This window comes from Muscardinus avellanarius, assembly GCF_963383645.1.
Source record: "Muscardinus avellanarius genome assembly, chromosome: 5".
NCBI classification, from domain to species: Eukaryota; Metazoa; Chordata; class Mammalia; order Rodentia; family Gliridae; genus Muscardinus; species Muscardinus avellanarius.
This window is the reverse complement of record NC_137790.1, coordinates 138,435,103-138,454,057: the sequence shown is the minus strand read 5'-3', so window position 1 is coordinate 138,454,057 and position 18,955 is coordinate 138,435,103. Positions and strand designations below refer to the sequence as shown.

The following is an 18,955-nucleotide window of genomic DNA, read 5'->3' as shown; positions in this document are numbered from 1 at the left end:
TATGATGATTTGTATTTCTTTGTAAAAAGTCTTTACCAATACAAGGGCTTAATAGATCCAGGCCTTGGGGCTACACATGCAAAAAAAATTGTCAGTTAAAAATCGCCAAAACGTGCTATTTTTAAATGTGTATTATTATTATTTTTTAAGTACAGGGGTAGTAGAAGTAGTAAATATTAGCAGGAGTATTTCAGATCTCTGGAAAAGGGCCTGGAGTTCATGGTGCGAGTGTCCTGGAAGGCTCGTACACTTCTGAGGAACATTTTGGTTTAATTCCTTTGCTGTTGTAATAGTCCACGACTTGGTTAGGGACCTCAGCCAGTACACTCTTGGCAAGGGCAGCTGGAGATGCCTGTAGGAAAAACAGAAACAACCATGACTTTGGTTCTTGGTCAACAGAATCTGATTTCGACTCAGCCTCAAGGATTGGAGTCCTAGCTGGGTGTGGTGGCACAGGCAGGCAATCCCAGCCCTTAGAAGGCAGAGATGGGAGGATCATAGGTTCAAGGCCAGTTTCAGAGCTTAGTGAGACTCAGCAACCTAGGGAGACCCTGTTTCAAAGCAAAGAAAAAAAGTAAAAAATAAAAAAGCTGGGGGTGTAGCTCAGTGGTAGAATACCCCTGAGTTCAATCCCCAGTGTCCCTCCTACCTCCATACAGATTTGAGTCCTGCTCTGAACAGCTATTCATTCATTCATTCATTCAAGGGTCTATTCCAACCGAGAGTTGGCAGATGATTGGGAAATAGTCCTTTAATTCCATCATTTCTATTTTTTCATTCCTACCTCAAAATATAAAACCGTCCACATTTGAAGATAAATGAAAGTTGGAGATCAGAATGGATTACCCTGCAGTTTTGTTCCGGGTTTGTATTTAGTTCTACATGCTTATGTGTGTTCCAGGCGCTGTGCTAGGGTGTATGGGTCTATGGTTCTTCCATCAGGAAAGTAATAATGACACGAGGGCGCCTCGGGTGGCCCCAATTAATCAAGCCATGAAAAAGAACAGGGAACACATTACGGACCAGCAGCAGCACGTTCTTCAGGAGTCGGGAGCTTATTAGCAGCATGGACTCTTGGACCCAACCCAGAGCTCTGAATCAGAATGTGTTTTAACATGATGCCCTGGTGGCTTCTGTGCATATTGGAGGTTGAGAAGAGTTGATGTCAAACGTTCCCACACTGTGAGCAGACCGCAAGGAACAAGGACACTGGGTCATCTTGGGGGACGTGGGAGTGAGCTTTTAAGAGAAGGTAGCATGAAGGTGGACATATATTTTTATTTTATTTTTTGCAGTACTGGGGGGTGGATCCCAGGGGCATTCTACCTCAGAGCTACACCTCCAGCCCTGTTTTTCTTCTTTATTTTGAAACAGGGAAACAGGGTCTCGCTGAGTTGCAAAGGGTCTCACTAAGTAGCTGGGGCTGTCTGAGAACTTGGACCCTCCTGTCTCAGCCTCCCGAATGCTGGGATTAGAAGCATGTGCCACCATGCCTGGCTATATTTTTAAATGAAAGAAAGGGTTAAAGGAATGGCGTTGGGTAATTCTAGGGTCAATGAGCCATCAGAAGTGTGTGTGTGTGTGTGTGTGTGTGTGTGTGTGTGTGTGTGTGATTGTTGGGCATTCAATTGGAAATGAACTTAAGGTCAGGGTCTTGAATTCCACTTGCATTTATCCTAATTCTATCAGCATTATGGATCTGCTGTCTGATTTGGGGCCAGAAGTTCAGGACCACGTGCTCCACAAAGATGATTCTGCAAGCCGGGCGTGGTGGCGCACGCTTGTAATCCCTGCGCTTGGGAGGCGGAGACAGGAGGATCGCATAGGTTCGAAGCCAGCCGTGGCGTAAGAGACCCTGTTTCAAAAATATAAAATAGGTCTGAGAGGATAGCCTGGAGGTAGAAGGGCTTCCAGGAACCCCAGTACCGCAAAAAAAAAAAAAAAAAAAGATGATTCTGCAGCAGACAGATGCTCAGGTTAATAGCAGGTGTGGACTCTGGAGTCACAGAGGACTGGATTTGATTCCTGGCCCTGGCATTTATTAACTGCACAACTTCCTGGGAAAGTAACTTCACTTGCCTGAGCCTGGGTATTAGCTACTGTTGAAGAGGATGAAACCTTGGGCAGAGTGATCAGGCAACAGCAGATTGAGATTCACAGGAAAAGAGCACTGGTCCAAGTGCTAGGCGACCATGTTTCTAGTTTTTTCTTTCCTATGTGGTTTGCCAAACAGCCATTCCACCTTGCTAAGCCCCTCTACTTTCTCCAAGGTGAGGGGAGAAAACAGGAAGGAACTGAATTCATTCTAAGAAAATCTCAAATCAATCTCTCTCTCTCTCTCTCTCTCTCTCTCTCTCTCTCTCTCTCTCTCACACACACACACACACACACACACACACACACGTGAAATTACTGTGAAGAGGCTTTCTTTCACATTTTTTTTTAGTGGCACTGGGCTTCCTGGAAGCCCTTCTACCTCCGGGCTACAGTCCCAGACCTATTTTTATACTTTTTAATTTGGAAACAGGGTCTCTGAAGCCAGCGCGGCTGGCTTTGAACCTGCGCGATCCTCCTGTCTCCGCCTCCCAAGCGCGGGGATGACAAGCGTGCCCACCACGCCCGGCTTCTTTCACATTTTGAAGATGGTGTGGCACATGGGAAATTTGACCCACAGAGACACTCTTTTACTTTATAAATGGCTTCTCAGGATTCTGTGTTAGATTATGGTCCATGGGTACACTGGGGGCATATGCAAAAGTCATTCCCAACCATTCCTCGGCCATCTTTCATGTTAAGGTTTTCTAGCCAGATACTTGATTTCCCACTGTCCCTGGCATTTAGAGATGGTCACGTGGTCCAATTTCATCCTTTTGAGATTTAAGTGGAAGTTTCTAGAAGGTTTTTCTTATAAAGCTTTGTCTTCTGGTAGTGCATACCCTCAGCAACTTAGTAAGATCCTTAGCATCTTAGTGAAGCCCTAGTTTGAAATACAATATAAAAAATGGGCTTAGGGTGTAGCTTGGTAGTAGAATGCACCAGGCTCAATCCCCACTACCACTCCCCCAAGGCTTTCTGCTCTGATGAAGTTGGACTGACATAACTGCTTTTCTCCTTTCTCGCTTCCTTTCTCCCTTGAGCTAGGATGTGTTTCCTGGAGCTATAGCAGCCATTTCATCATGATCAGGGACCATTAAGGGTAATAAAGGTGGGCATGGTGGTTCACACCTGTAATTCCAGTGCTTGGGAGACTGAATAGGAGGATCATATATCTGATGCCAACCTCAGCCACTTAGTGAGACCCTGTTTCAAAATGAAATAGGTCTGGGAGTGTAGCTCAGAAGTAGAATGTCCCTAGGTTCAGTCCCCAGTACCAAAGAAAAAAAGGTAATCATACTACTAAATTACCGAAGAAAGAAATTACCAGTAGCTACCAGCTCCTAACTTCTAGATACACAAGAAAAATATATTTGCTTAATGAGGGCACAATTAGCATTTTGGACTAGATAATTATTTTGGGGGTACTGTTTTGTGTATTGTAGGATCTTTACTAGCATCTCTGGCCTCTACCCACTAGATGCAAATAGCACCCCACATTGGTAACTATAAAAAACATCCCCAGATATCACTAAATGTCTCCTGGGTAGGAATGTCATCCCTGGTTAAGAAGTCTCTTGCCTATTCCACGGTGCAATAGATTTTCAAAGGCTTGCAGCCACACATTTTCTAAAGAGGGCCGTCAAATAGCATCCTCTGTGATGCTGAAAGTATCTGTGCCAAGATGAGTCGCTGACCACATGCAGCTAATGAGCCCTTGACGTGTGGCCAAGCAACCGAGCTTTACATCTGCTATAATTTTAATGGATTTAATCAGTCATGTGTGGTCAATGGCTACCTTATCAGGAAGCACAGGTCCTAATGGGTCCCCTGCCCGCTTATGTATCTGTGCTGGTGGGGACATTAGCTGCTTAGGGATAGGCCAAACACATGAAGTATTTATGGAGGAAGAGGAGATGTGGGGTAGAGTGCAGAGCCTTTTGTGACTCTGGCATTACTGTGCACACATGGACGTCTGGGCGGGTAGGGAGAGGGTGGTTTTGGGAAGTTCATCGATCTCTCAAAGTGAGATCTTCGATCCCTCTTTCTCTTGTACTGGGGATTGAACTCTGGGGCGTTCTACCTCTGAGCTTTGCCCTTAGCCTTTTTTATATTTTATTTTGAAACAGGGTCTAAGTGGGTGAGCGTCTCCCTAAGTTGCCCCAGCTGGCTTCGAACCCGTGCTCCTCCCGCCTCGTCCTTTCAAGTACTGGAACGGCATGTGTATGCCACTGCTTCCAGCTTCTTCCCTCAGCTTGTCATAGGAGAGATAAGAGCTATATATATATTAACCACCTGCGTGGAGCCGGCACCATGCTAACCTTTATATAGACTCCACTTTTTGCCTCCCAATGCATGTAATATTTGGTTCAACTTACAGATGAGAAATCTGTGCCCCAGAGGGATTAAATAACTTTCCCAGAGCTACATGGCTTGGGGCTGGTGCCTTGTCCACTTTATTTTATTTTATTTATTGGTGGTACTGGGGTTCCTGGAAGCCCTTCTACCTCCGGGCTACACTCCCAGACCTATTTTTGCATTTTTATTTGGAAACAGGGTCTCCTAAGCCAGCGCGCGCGGCTGGCTTCGAACCTGCGCGATCCTCCTGTCTCTGCCTCCCAAGCGCGGGGATTACAAGCGTGCGCCACCACGCCCGGCAGCCTTGTCCACTTTAAATCTCTGAGTTATCACGCAGAGCAGAAAGGGTCGACACATAGGTTACTGGCTTGCATGAAATGATATCAGCTTCTCACCTTCCCTTTTATTTATGGCTTATTGAATTCCAAGTAGATTAGTCTGGATAATGAAATGGTTTTCACAATCTAATTTGAAATCCATGGAGATCAGCCGGGTGAATACGCCCCCCGTGTTTGGCCTTCGTCATCCCCAGAGCCACTGGAGAGTCGGTGGAGGGCAGACACTGTGGGCGGCACCCCCTCTTTGCCTGCTTGGGGTACTTCCTTTGCCGCCAGTGCCCCTCCAGCTCCTGGCTCACACAGTCTCAGTCCTTCTCCAAATACTCAGCGTAAGCCGTGAGGCTTTCTGCGTGACTACTGTGCTCTGTTCTGAAGTCCTATAGGAGCATCTGAATTCTCAGCCACCCAGAGTTTGTTAGCATCTGGCCTTTGACCCAACCATACCACCCTCCAGTCCCCTCCTTGAGGCTGGGACCCAGAGCCTTCTCCTCTCATCGCGGTCCCAGGGCCTTGCCCAGCAGGCTTTCCAGGAGTATTTGGGAAAGAAGAGGAGGCCTGGGGCAGAGCGCAGAGCCTTTGGTGACTCAGTGGCATTATTTCTGCATTGTGCACACATGAACATCTGGGCAGGCAGGAGAGGGTAGATTTGGGATGTTTATGAATCTCTCAAAGTGAGATCTTCAATCCCTCTTTCTTCCGTGGTACTGGGGACTGAACCCACCAGCATCCTACCTCTGAGCTTTACCCTTAGCCTTTTTTATATTTTATTTTGAAACAGGGTCTTTCTGAGTTGCCGAGGGTCTCCCTAAGTTGCCCGAGCTGACTTCAAACCTTTACGGCAGTACAGGAATGAATAAATGTCCTCATTTCCGGAGCCCTGGAGTCACGGAGCGCTCAGTGGCTTCCCTGTGAGATCCGGGCAGGTTGTGAAATCTAGGATTCAGCCGAGGCTGCGGGTGATTAATCTGAATGCTCAAGTAAAACCTGTCCCAGAGGATGGCAGCACGAGCTGCCATTTCTGAAGAGTCCATGCTAAGGGCGTTGACACCAGGGCTGCAGGATCGTGTGGCGGGGGCCCAGTGTGAGTTCAAGCTGCACTCACAGGTGCCTGGACATCACTGATCAACCGGCTGCAAGCAAGTTGGAGATCCATTTGGACAAGAGTTTGCAAGTTAGGCGAAAGGCTTTTCTAAATATGCTTGCTGCTGCTGCTGGTGGTGTGTTAATAGTGGTGGTGTTGGTGGTGGTGTGGTGGGGGTGGTTATGGTGGTGGTGTTGGTGTTGGTGGTGACTGTGGTGGTATGGTGCTGGGTGGTAGTTTGGTGGGGGTGGTGATAGTGGTGGAGATTGTGGCGATATGGTAGGAGGTGGTGGTGTGGTGATGGTGGTGGTGTTGGTGGTAATGAGATGGATATGTCAATATAATAAAGTGCTAAGCAGCTATAAACAAGAAGGAGAACTTTTTGTACTGATAGAAACGCTTAAGATTTCCTTCTTTTTATTTGTGGTACTGGGGATAGTACCCAGGGGCATTCTACCTCTGAGCTACACCCCCAGCCCTACTTTTTTATTATTTATTTTGAAACAGGGTCTCACTGAGTTGCAGAGGGCCTCACTAAGTAGCTGAGGCTGTCCTCAAACCACGATCTTCCTGTCTCAGCCTCCCAAATGCTGGGATTACAAGTGTGCACCACCATGCCCACTTTATGATTACTTTTTTAATTCTGCTACTCACTAACCAGCCTCTTTATTTATTTATTTTTGTGGTACTGGGATTACACAGGAGGCATCCCACCTCCTAGCTATACCCGCAGCTGTATTGTGTTTTTGATTTTGAAACACGGCCTTGCTAAGTTGCTGAGGCTGGCCTCAAGCCTGCGATCTTCCTGTCTTAGCCTCCCAAGTAGTGGGATTCCAGGCATGCACCATGCTGCCTAACCAGTCCACTTAAACAAACTTATTTTGCCATTTCCACTTCACCGACCACATTAAACTGCTCTCTATACACCTGGGAACCAGCTTAGCCATCTTGCTTAAGTGAGAGTGACACAAATCTTGGGGGCTCCTTCCTAGATATTGATGGAGAACTTAGGTCTCTGCCATTTTGAGCACTTATTTTGCCAAGGTAAAAAAGGACTTCTGCTAGGGCACAGAGCCTCACAAGCAGAACCCGGGCTGAACTTCGCCTTATCTTTGCTATTTTGGCCAGTTATCAAGCTGCCCGACTGTACATGGCAGCTTTGGGAAGAGGGTGCCGATGCTGGAGTGCCTGCTTTGTCTGAACGAGGACCAGCATCTGTAAAGTGTCGGCTACCAGCCGGGCGTGGTGGCGCTCACTAGTCATCCCAGTGTTTGGGAGGCTGAGGCAGGAGGATCGTGGTTCGCAGACAGCCTCAGCTACTTAGTGAGGCCCTCTGCAACTCAGTGGGACCCTGTTTCAAAATAAAGAATAAAAAATAGGGCCGGGGGTGTAGCTCGGAGGTCAATTGCCCCTGGGTCTAATTCCCAGTACAGCCAAAAAAATTTTTTTTTCTTTTGGCTATTATAGTTAGCATGTCTTGTTATTCACAACTCAGTTTCTACTTCTTTTCCCAAGAGTTTCTGCCTGTCTTGGTGTGGGAGGCTGCGGGCCCAGGCTGGGGTAGCTGGTGTTTGCTTTAAGAGTGGGTCAGGCTGGACGTGGTGGCACAGGTTTGTAATCCCAGCATTGGGGAGGCTGAGACAGGAAGATTACAGTTCGTGGACAGTCTCAGCTACTTAGTGAGGCCACTTGCAACTCAGTGAGACCCTGTTTCAAAAGATAGACAGAGTAGCTGGGCGAGGAGGTTCACGCTTGTAATCCCCGCGCTTGGGAGACAGAGACAGGAGGATCGCACAGGTTCGAAGTCAGCCTTGCTGGCTTAAGAGACCCTGTCTCCAAATAAAAATATAAAATAGGTCTGGGAGTGTAGCCCGGAGGTAGACGGATTTCCAGGAACCCCAGTACCACCAAAAAAAAAAAAAAATAGACTAAAAAATAGGGCTGGGGGTGTAGCTTGGAGGCACAATGCCCCTGGGTTTCTTCATCCCAGGTACTGCAAAAAAAGAAAAAAAGAAAAAAAGAAAAAAAGAAAGAAAGAAAGAAGGAAGGAAGGAAGGAAGGAAGGAAGGAAGGAAGGAAGGAAGAAAGAAAGAGAGAGAGAGAAAAAGAAAGAAACCTAGAGTGGCAGGTCACTTCAGCTCTGGGGGACCCTGGTGGGAGGAGGGTGCGCTCTGGATCTCTTCTCCCCAGGGCGCAGATATGCGTACGTGTTTGAAGTTCCTGAAGGGCACAAACTGGACGATGTCCCTCAGGACAGGCTCGCCCTTGGGCGACCGCAGGATCCCGTCGTCGCCGTCCAGCATCTGCATGTCGCTGAAGTCCGCGTTCCCCACGCCCACGATGATGACCGACATGGGGAGGTGGGAGGCGTGCACAATGGCCTCCCGGGTGTCGGCCATGTCTGTGATGACGCCGTCCGTCAGGATGAGCAGGATAAAGTATTGCTGCAGCCGGGTGCCAGGTGACGCGCGTGTCGGGGAAGCAGGGGAGACAAGGACAACAGGAGACCAGTTAGCCCCGGGGCTGGCTTCACTGCACAATGACCAGTGGATGACTACAATGCACCAATAAAAAATTACAAAAGAAGAAGAGGGGAAATCGGAAGAATCAGGACTGTCTTCTGAGCCAGGTGCTGTCACGTTTGCCTGTAATACTAGGACTCAGAAGGCTGAGACAGGAGGATTGCAGGTTCGAGGCCAGCCTCAGTAACTCAGTGAGACCTTCAGCACCTCTGCGAGACCCTGTCTCAAAATAAATAATAATAATAATGATTTAGAAAAAAGGGCTGGGGGTTTAGCTCAGAGGTAGAACACCCTTGGGCTCAAGCCCCAGTAAGACACACACACACACACACACACACACACACACACACACACACACACTCCTTATTCTGTGAGACCTGGGGAAAATTCCTTGATACCTCTGAATCTCAGCTTCTTCATTTCTCCAATGAGGGGGAGGGATGAGAACATTTATGGGGTTCCTTTTAGCATGAAGAGTTTTAAGAATTTAAATTGTGCTGTCCACATGCAAAGATCATGGGCCCCTGAGACTATACTGAGTCTTTGGCTAGAGACTAGAGCCAGTGGAAGAAGTAAATTTTTAAAATTTTGATGAATTTAAATTTAATGCCCCGAATGGATGTCCATTTTGTTCCTGGACACCTGTGAAGCATGTCTGGAACAACCAAAGTACATGGATCCACCTGTTCCACTACCGACTTATAATATCTAAATCAAGGACCTGTGGTGATAACCCAGGGTCCGAATTGAAATGCTGTAAGTAGAAAACATACGGATTTTACAGATTCCGTACACACAAAGAGGAACATTAAGTATTTCATTAATCTTTTTTACATGGGGTAGATGCTAAAATGACAGCATGTTGGCTGTTCGGGGTTTTAAATAAGGCATATTATTAAATATATTTCTCTGCTTCTTTTTATTTTTATTTTTGCAGTCCTGGGGATAGAACCCAGGGACATTCTACCCCTGAGGTACACCCCAGCCCAATTTTTTATTCTTTCTTTTGAAACAGGGTCTCACTAAGTTGTGGAGGACCTCACTAAGTAGCTGAGGTTGACCTCGAACCTGAGACCCTCCTGCCTCAGCCTCCCGAATGCTGGGATTACAAGTGTGTGCCACCACGTCCGGCGAATCAATATGTTTTCTTAAAAAATTAAATTTTAAAAATTTAATCACACACAAAGGTGGAAAATGGGTTGGCAGAATTAAAAAATTTCCTCTTCTCTCCATATGCCTGAAAAAACCCTGTACTTAACCCAAAGCACATGCACTGGAGATGGCTGAGAGGCAGCTTGATGCAGGCCGTGTTGGGATGCCTTCTGCACACTCGGATGTTCCCTGCCCTTTAACTCACCAGCCTCCCTCATCCTCGCTCACTCCCCAACTTGCGATTCATCTGAGTTCCATGATTCTCACCCATATTTATGCTTTCTGAGCCTGAGAGTTTCATAAAAATGCTGGGCTGGGAGTTTGGAGGAGGGTTTCAGTAGGAGGAGGTGATGGAGGAACAGGGTAGTGCAGACAGAAGAGATGGAAGACCATGGGTTGGTTGGGGCGAGGAAGGGGCCCAGAAAACACCAGAGTCCTAAGTCAGCCACCCTCCCCAGGGTGCATCGTGGTGGGCCAGGAAGATTCCAGGCCCGAAAGAGGACAGCTTTTGATTCACAAGGAGATGGTCCTTGGGGGACCGCTCCTGTGCTCTCTTTTCACCCACTACCCCCAACAAGCTCCTGATCTTTTGGGTGAAGGAGATGGCTTTCCTCTCCCTGATACGTACCTCGAGAAACTATAAATAAACCTGACAAGGAAGAAATAAAACCACAGAGGGAAATTTTTGTGTTGCAGTGGTCTAGAGCAGGAATCGGGCCACCATTTTTTGCTGAGGGATATCCATAAATATTTCAAGCTTTCCAAGCTATATGGTCCCAGCTGCAACTGGGTAGCGTTGCTACCGTGGCAAGCAGACAGCCACCACGGACAATGCCTAAAATGAACGGGAGCGGCTGGGTCGCGATACCACCTCATTTATGGACACCAAAATTGGAAGGCCATATAATTTACATGTTTCGCAAAATAATATTTTCTTTTTAACCCACTCAAAAAAACCATTCTTAGCTTGCAAGCCATTGAAAAACAGGGTAAGGGATATATTTGTGGGCCCCTGATTTAGTGGAGCAGGGATTCTTAATATGGATCTCAGGACTGTTGATTTTTAGGCAGTCTGTGAACTTGGGGTAAATTACATTTTATTTTCACTAATCCTAAACTGATGTTTGTAATCTTTAAATAATAATGTAATCAGAAAATCAAGTTAATATAAGTTGTTCTTGTGACCAAATCAGCAACTGAAATCACAAACATTTTCCTATTGTTTGACAGCAGCCACGGATTTTTAATCTACCGTTTACACCCAACACTACTCGGAAACTACAGAAATTATAGAACTAGACCAGCTATTAGTTCTTGTAATTGAATATGTAATCAAAAGAAATGTTTTAGTACAATCCCTCCATGTCACTTAAAATAATACTTTGCTAATTGTTTTTCTTTCTGTTGCTTTTCCCTTCCTCCCTTCCTCCCTTCCTTCCTTCTTTCCTTACCGCCCTTCCTCACTTCCTTCTGGATTGAACCTAAGGGCATTCTACTTTCGAGCTATACCCTCAGTCCTTTTTATTTTAAAATTAAGTTTTGTTAAGTTACTGAGAATCTTGCCAAATTGCTGAGGCTGGCCTTACACCTGCAATCTTCCAGTCCCAGCCTCCGAAATACTGGGATTATAGGCCTGCACCACTGTGCTGGGCTTCTGCTAACTGCATTTCAAAATAATTGCTTCACTTTATAATTTAGTGTACTTCAAAATACTCCCAAGAAGTGGCCTGTGAGCTTTGCCAGTTGCTAAGGAGGTCAAAAGAGGTCCAGAACCTCTAGTCTCAGGAGACTTCCAGGATTCTAAAACCTGGCCCTTCCAGGTTTAATCCAGCTAAAGGCAATATGCTGCACACCACAGGATCAAGATCCTGATAGAAATTTCCAATAACACTAGCAGTAATCGTTTCTTCCAAAGTCAGGCTGGGAAAATGCTTACAGATGAAATAAAGGTTTTGAGTATATTTGATGTCCTATTTAGATAAAGAGGGGCTCTTCTGTATTTATTTCTCTAGGAGAGTTCTGCAAAACTAAGGAGAAAAATTCTATAGCAACAGACTATGGCACCGTTTGCCTAAGAGGCTACATACAGGTCATGACCCTTAGCAAGCAATGATCACAAGGGAACCTGGACCACAGACTGTTCAGAGAAGAGGAGAAACCTCTGCAGAAAAGCATCTTTTCCTGGTTTAGAAGGGTAATTTGCCTGGCAGTGTGTGAATTGGACCCTTCTTGCATAGAGTCCCATCTCTTTTCTTAATTTTCGCATGCTTTTATTGGTGCGTTATAGTCTCACATCCTAATGTAAATCATGTTGACAGTGACATGCACCCAGCACTTGGTGCCCCCCACCCCCCATACAGAGCACTGAGACTGACATTGCTATTTTCACATATGTACACTATATAGTCTATGGTAGTAATTCTATTAATGAACCTCACTCCAGCTTTTTTTTTTTTTGGTACTGGGGATTGAATCCAGGGGCATTCTACATCTGAGCTATATTCCCCAGCCCGATAACCCTACTTTACTTATTTTTAAATTTTGAAACAGGGTCTCACTAAGTCATGGAGGGCCTTTCTAAGTTTCTGGCTGCAAACCTGAGATCCTCCTTCCTCAGCCTCCCAACTACTGGGGTGACAGGCAGATGGTACCCATCATACCTGGTTGGGTACCATCTCTTGACCTGTTCTCTCAGAGAAGACCCACTTATTCATGAAGAAGTGAGTGGTGGCCCAAACCTCATGCTGGGCTATCTCAAAATCCAGACCTATGATAGTGCTATCCATTTTACTTGTGGGGTGTGTGTGTGTGTGTGTGTGTGTGTGTGTGTGTGTGTGTGTGTAGAGGTGGCTTAATTTAGGTTTGCTCATGAAATTAGAAATTTAGCCGGGCGTGGTTGCACACACTTGTAATCCCCGCGCTTGGGAGGCAGAGACAGGAGGATCGCGCAGGTTTGAAGCCAGCCGTGCTGGCTTAAGAAACCCTGTTTCCAAATAAAAAAACATAAAAAAATAGATCTGGGTGTGTAGCCCGGAAGTAGAAGGGCTTCCAGGAACCCCAGTACCACCAAAAAAAATTTAAAGTAATCTGGAAAACATTACTTGCAAGTTAATTTTAGAAATATTTTTATTGGTGCATTGTGATTATACAACATAGTGAGGTTAGAAGTGATACAGGTATATATGCAGGCAGCTCTTGGTGTGTTTCCCTCCAGGAGAATAACATCAGAGTTTCTAAACCAGACTCTGGGGCTCTGGGGATTCCTAGAATTCTCTTGTGAATAAGGGAGGCAAATAAGGACAGAGAAGTTTCCACCTCATCCTTTACTCCATATTTGACAAGAGCAGTGTTTCTTTAAATGTATTTTATATGTTGGGTTTCTGAGCAAGGTGTTATTTGAAGAGCTTCTGTGCAGAAAAGTATCAGGAACCTCAGCAGAGAGCTGATAGGATGGGAGAAGATTCTTGCCAGCTATTCCTCCCTTAGAGGAATTCTAGATTAATATCTAGGATATACAGAGAACTCAAGGAACTCAGCACTAAGAAAAGTACCCAATCTAAAAGTAGGCAAGTGAACTAAATAGACAGTTCACAAAAGAAGATATTCAAATGGCCAATAAATGTATGAAAAGATGTTCAACATCATTAACAATCAGAGAGATGCAAATCAAAGTACCCTGAGATTTCACCTAACCCCAATTAGGATGGCAGATATTAAAAATACAAACAACAACAGATGCTGGCGAGGGTGTGGAGAAGTGGAAACTCTAGTACATTGTTGGTGGGATTGAAAATTAGTGCAGCCACTTTGGAAAACAGCATGCAGGATCCTCAGAAGAATGGGAATGAACCTACCATATGATCCAGCGATACCACTTCTGGGTATCTACCCCCCCCCCCCCGCAAAAAAAAATGGAAACCAAACTAGCAAACTAATGCACACATATCTATGTTCACAGCTGCACAATTCACTATTGCCAAACTATGGAACCAGCCAAGATGTCCATCAACAGATGGAAGGTTTACAAAACTATGGGATATGGACACAATGAGATTTTACTTAGCCATAAAGAAGAACAAAATTATGTCATTTGCAGGGAAATGAAAATAACTGGAAAACATTATGCTAGTGGCATTAGTCAGTCATAAAAAGTGACAAGTAGGATGATCTCTCTAATCTGTAGAAGCTAGGGAGAAAATGAGACATAGGAGAAACTCTAGACAAAGAAGGAAACCTTAGATGAGTAAAGAAGGTGATCTAACGAGGGAGATGGGAGGAAGAAGAAAGCACCGTTATGCATATGATGTACATTCACACGCATCAAATACAGTCACTAAGCTGAACACGAGAAGAAGGGAGGGGGAGGGAATGCGTTGGGGAAGGGCTAAATGAGTGATGTGTGTCTGTATGCCTCTACCATCCTGTACCTCATCAAGATGCATGGTTACAATGCATCAATACATTAAAAAAATCTAAAATAAAAAATGGAGGCCAGGCATGGTAACACATGCCCATAATCCTAGTACTTGGGAGGCTGGAATGGGAGGATTGCAGGTTTGAAAATAGCCTCAGCAAGTAGTGAGAGTCTCATCAACTTAGTGAGACCCTTTTTCAAAATAAAATAGGACTGGAGGTGTTCCTCAGAGGTAGAATAGATAGAATGCCCTGGGTTCAATACCTAATACCACACACACACCACACACACACACAGAGAGAGAGAGAGAGAGAGAGAGAGAGAGAGAGAGAGAGAGAGAGAGAGAGAGAGAGAGAGATGGATCCTCTCCAATCCTTACCCCTAAATCTTGTATCTATAAGGATTCAATTTGCACTGATTTGCCTCTGTGACTGACAGATGCATTAGGATCCCTCTTGCCGGGCCCATGCACTGCTGGAGATGTTGGTATGTTAGGTTGAAACAGGTTGGTGGTTTCTCAACAGAAGAGGAAAAGTGAGCTGAAAGGAGGCAGGATGTTCTTAGCTTTCATACACAGAAGAAAGTTGGCCTGCATCAAGCCCTCAGTATCTCTTCTGGATGAAGTCCCTCCTCACAGAGCAGCTCTGATGAGCTGAAAAGCCAGCATTCCCACATCCATACATCATTCTGAACACTGTTTCCAAGGTGACAGCCCTCTGCTTCACCGGGCTGAGTGGTCAAGTGGGCTGGGTATCCAGGCTTCTTGTGGTGAAAACTACTGGCTAGTGACTGCAAGAACAAGGTATAATGAGCAGAGGGTAGGAGACACTGACACACAGACCAGGCTCCGTTTTATGTTTTGTTTTGAAACAGAGTCTCACTAAGTTCCTGAGGGCCTCGTTAAGTTGCTGAGGCTTCCCTTGAACCTGTGATCCTCCTGTCTCAGCTTCCCAGGTACTGGGACTACAACCATTTCTAATTATGTTTTTTAAAAGACCAATCTCATGAAGCATAGATTGTAATGGGAAAAAGATGAAGGAGGGAGTCCAGTTATAAGGTTTTTGGTTTAGCTTAAGTGAAAAAACCTAATGGCCTGGAGTACCCATGAAGGTGGTGAGAATTGTAGGATTTGAGATATATCTTTTTAAAAATTTTTAATTGGTACATTGTAGTCATACATCTTAATGGAGTACAAGATGGTAGAGGCGTACATGCACATATCACCCACTTAGCCCTTATCTAAATCCCACCTCATTCCCACCTCAAAGTGATTGACTTTGATATGTTTGTTAATATACATCATGTACATTAGGAAATTTCCCTATTCCCCCTTCCCACTCCCCTCAGTTAGGTTGCCTTATTTGCTTATCTATAGTATCTCCTTGATCTAGATGAAGATATATCTTGAAAACAGACCATTATAACTTTCTGATAGATTGGATGGGGTAGACAGGATTCAAGATGGCACCCAACAATCCTTACCTCCGGAATGTCTTTGTGTCATCTTTTTCCTATACTGAATCAGAGAGTCTTGTGTAACCAACAGGGATTATGGGGATGATGGGATGTCACTTCAAAGGTTAAGTTATAAGAGAGACTGTGACTTGCACTTTCTTCCTTTCTTGGTCGCTTGTTTTCAGGAAAGCCTGTTCTGTGCGTTCAGATACTTGAGCAGCTCTCTAGAGCAGCCTGTGTAGTGAAGACCTGAAGGTTCTAGTCAAAACAGTAGCAACATGGCAGGATGGTGACTGATCTATATTGATAGCAGGTCTTTCAGTCCTAGGCCAGCTTTGAAACAACCCAATACCTGGCCAATATCTTGACTATAATCTCAGAAGAGATTGGAGTGACCCCCATCCAGGTCAGCTGTGGCTAAATCTCTGACCCACAAAAATTGTGCAAGATAATAAAGTTTATTGTTGTTTTAAAGGATTAAATGTCATGGTTTAGACGTAGACCATTCTCTGAAAGAGCTTATGTATATTTGATGTTCAGAGTTGGGGTGATGTAATTAAATCATGAGAGTCATGATTTATCAGTGGATAAATACATTGTAGTAGATTTACTGGGTAGCATCCTAGGCAGGTGGACTGTGGCTGGAGGGGGTGGGTCACTAGAGGTGTGACCTTGGGGCCTATGTTTGTGTGTGTTCTTGGACCCTCTTGTTGCTGCCTTCCTTCCAACCTTCATGTGAGAGCAGAGTTTCCTCTCTCTCTCTCTCTCTCTCTCTCTCTCTCTCTCTCTCTCTCTCTCCCCCTCTCTCCCTCTATTTCTCTCCTTCCCATCATCATGCCTTGAGATCCACATATTTCACTCAGCCTAACATGGACTGAACCTCTCAAATCTCCGGAATGGTGAGCAAAGTTGGGTTGCTAGGTCTTTCAGGTCACAACAGTGAGACTGATGATGGAAACACTGGGTATTGAGGCATCCTGTCATGGAGCAAAAAAGTAACTAACACAGGACACAAAGAGAAAAAATGAATCACAGATTATGTCAAGATCTATGCAACGAGGTGAATGATGGGACCATAGAGAGGAGACTGAGAAGGCAGACAGAGAAAGGAGTTGGCATGAGGGAGATAATTTGCATGTGCTCCATACATGCTATTAGATAGCCAGATTGAGATGTTGAATAAACAGTTGAATGTACAAATTCAAAGATCAGAGACAGGTTGGGCTGCAGACACATACTTGGAATCGAGGCCAGGTACAATGGTACAAGGCTATAATCTCAGTACTTGGGAAGCTGAACAGGAAGATTCAAGGCCAGCATGCAGTAACTTGACACAGTGTTTCAAAATAAAATAATAAAAAGGCTAGGAATGCAGCTCAGAGGTAGAGTATCCCTGGGTTCAATCCCCAGTACCACACACACACACAATATTTGAAATAGTGTCTATGGGTCATATAATGTCATGACCATGAACAAGATCACCAGACAGATAACAGAAGAGGTCTGAAGACTGAATTCTGGAAATTTAATGTTTAGAAGTCAAGAAGAAGGGTGAGTAGAAAAAGAAATCGATAGAGGAAGGTCCATAGAACATGGTATTCTGGAAGCCAGGTAAAGAAAAAATTTCAAAGAAAATGTGATCACTTGGATCAAAAAATCACTGAGAGGTCAGGGCAAAGACATGACCACTGAGCTTGGCAATATAGAGGTACTTTTGACTTTGACAAGAGTTTGTCAAAGTCTAACTGGTTTGGGTGAAGGAACCAATGGGGAAGAGATGGAAACAGTGAGTATAGGTCGCTCTTTCAGTGAATTTTCTCTAGGTGGGTATAAAGTTGAAGAGAGTTGTTAAAGGGCAAAGTTGACCAAAGGAGAGATTCTAACTTACACAGGAGGTGCTATGGGAGCCTTGCTTGCCAATGGGAACGAGTCTTCAATATCAAGGGACAAAAGAGATGATAGATTAGATGACAGAGTGGGAATATGACAGCTGGGTCAATGTCCTTGGATAGTTGAGAGGGAACATACTTCAGGGGATAAAAGTAGAGGCTGGCTTTCAGTAGGAAGGTGATCCTTCACCCTTCTACAATGAGAAAAGGCTAGAAGTGTAGGTAGAGTAAAAGTGGTTTAGATGGGGTAATGTCAGATGATGAGGGAGTGGAACATTATTTTCTTTAAGTAAACATAGTATCTGAGAACCCAGGACTAAATTACATGAAGATTTTCAGACATAGTAATATCCTACTAAATCCATAAAGATAAACAGAAATAGATTGATATCATTAAAATAATGCATAGAAAAGTTATTATAGAATATATTTACTTCAAATTCCTTTTGGCTTTGTAGTCTTGGTCTGCATTTTTCATTAAAAAATGTGAAGCCAATCTTGCTGTGATGGGATGTATTGTCACAGTTTATAACAAAAGTTAAAAACATCTATTATTGCATTTCTGTTTTTATCATTTTTGTTTCTACTTTTATTCTAATTCTATTTATTTTTATCTATTTTTTATTTCTATTTTTGTGGCCACACTTCCATCTGTAATATGGGTACAATGGATAGCAAACATTAGTATTACAATTATTATTATCATTATCATTATTACTATTTTTTTTCTTTCTTGTGACAGGAGGGGGAAATAGAATAGTTTCCACTGCTAAAAGTCTCCTGTTCAGACAGTGGGATGGACATTTGATATGCATCATAATCATGACCCAGCAGAGCTGGCTTTGATTAGTTCTACTTTTCAGAGGAGGAGATTGAAGCTTAGGGAAAGGCTAAGTCACTTGTCCACGTTCGTAATAGCCAAAATATGGAACCAACCCAGATCTCCATCAACAAATGAATGGATAGCAAAACTTTGGGAAATACACACAATGGAATTCTATTCAGCCATAAAGAAGAACAAAATTATATCATTTGCAAGAAGATGGAAAGTCCTGGAGAACATTATGTTAAGTGAGATCAGCCAAGCACAGAAGGAGAAGGTACATATGTTTCCTCTAATATGCCCAAACTAGGGAACACAGAAGATATCAGTGGGACTCCAGATAATGGAGGGGAAATATCAGCAAAGTTTGAATGGAAAGATAGGAGAGGAGAAAGGCTGATCTTGATAAATGAGGGTCTACATCTGAATATGTGCAAAATTATGAATATAGCCTGGTTACCCTGGACAACCATTCGTAGGAGGGGGGAAGGGAAAATGGGGGTGGGGGGGAGAGGGCACCAAGTATAGTTTAAATGTATACCATTTATGTTCAATAAAAAATTTGTTTAAAAAAATCTGGGATTTATTGCCAGGCTGGACGGGTGTTATGGCCAACACCTGGGGAGAAAGGGTGAATAGCCATTGGAGGCGTAACTCGCCTCTCCTTACCGATGCCTCTTTGGTGTTGGTCTCCTCCGATGCTGACTTGGCAACCTTCTGGATGATGGGAGCGATGTTGGTGGGACCATAGAGCTGGAGCTTAGGGAGGCAGCTCTGATAGGCTTCCACAACTCCTTGGATTCCTAAGGGAAAGTGGCAAAGATCAGGA

At 44.5% G+C, this 18,955-nt stretch overlaps 1 protein-coding gene across 1 annotated transcript in view; it reads right to left on the bottom strand.

Annotated features, from left to right (window-relative positions):
• Positions 1 to 217: 217 nt before the first annotated feature.
• The window catches only part of CPNE4 (copine 4), a gene marked incomplete at its 3' end in the record, with an annotated part of 505,001 nt that continues 486,263 nt past the window's right edge, over positions 218 to 18,955 (bottom strand). The window contains exons 14-16 of the mRNA XM_080695771.1: positions 18,796 to 18,929; positions 8,079 to 8,315; positions 218 to 352 (exon numbers count right to left, since the gene is read on the bottom strand). Of these exons, the coding sequence (XP_080551897.1) occupies positions 218 to 352; positions 8,079 to 8,315; positions 18,796 to 18,929 (506 nt within the window). The remainder of the gene's footprint in view (positions 353 to 8,078; positions 8,316 to 18,795; positions 18,930 to 18,955) is intronic.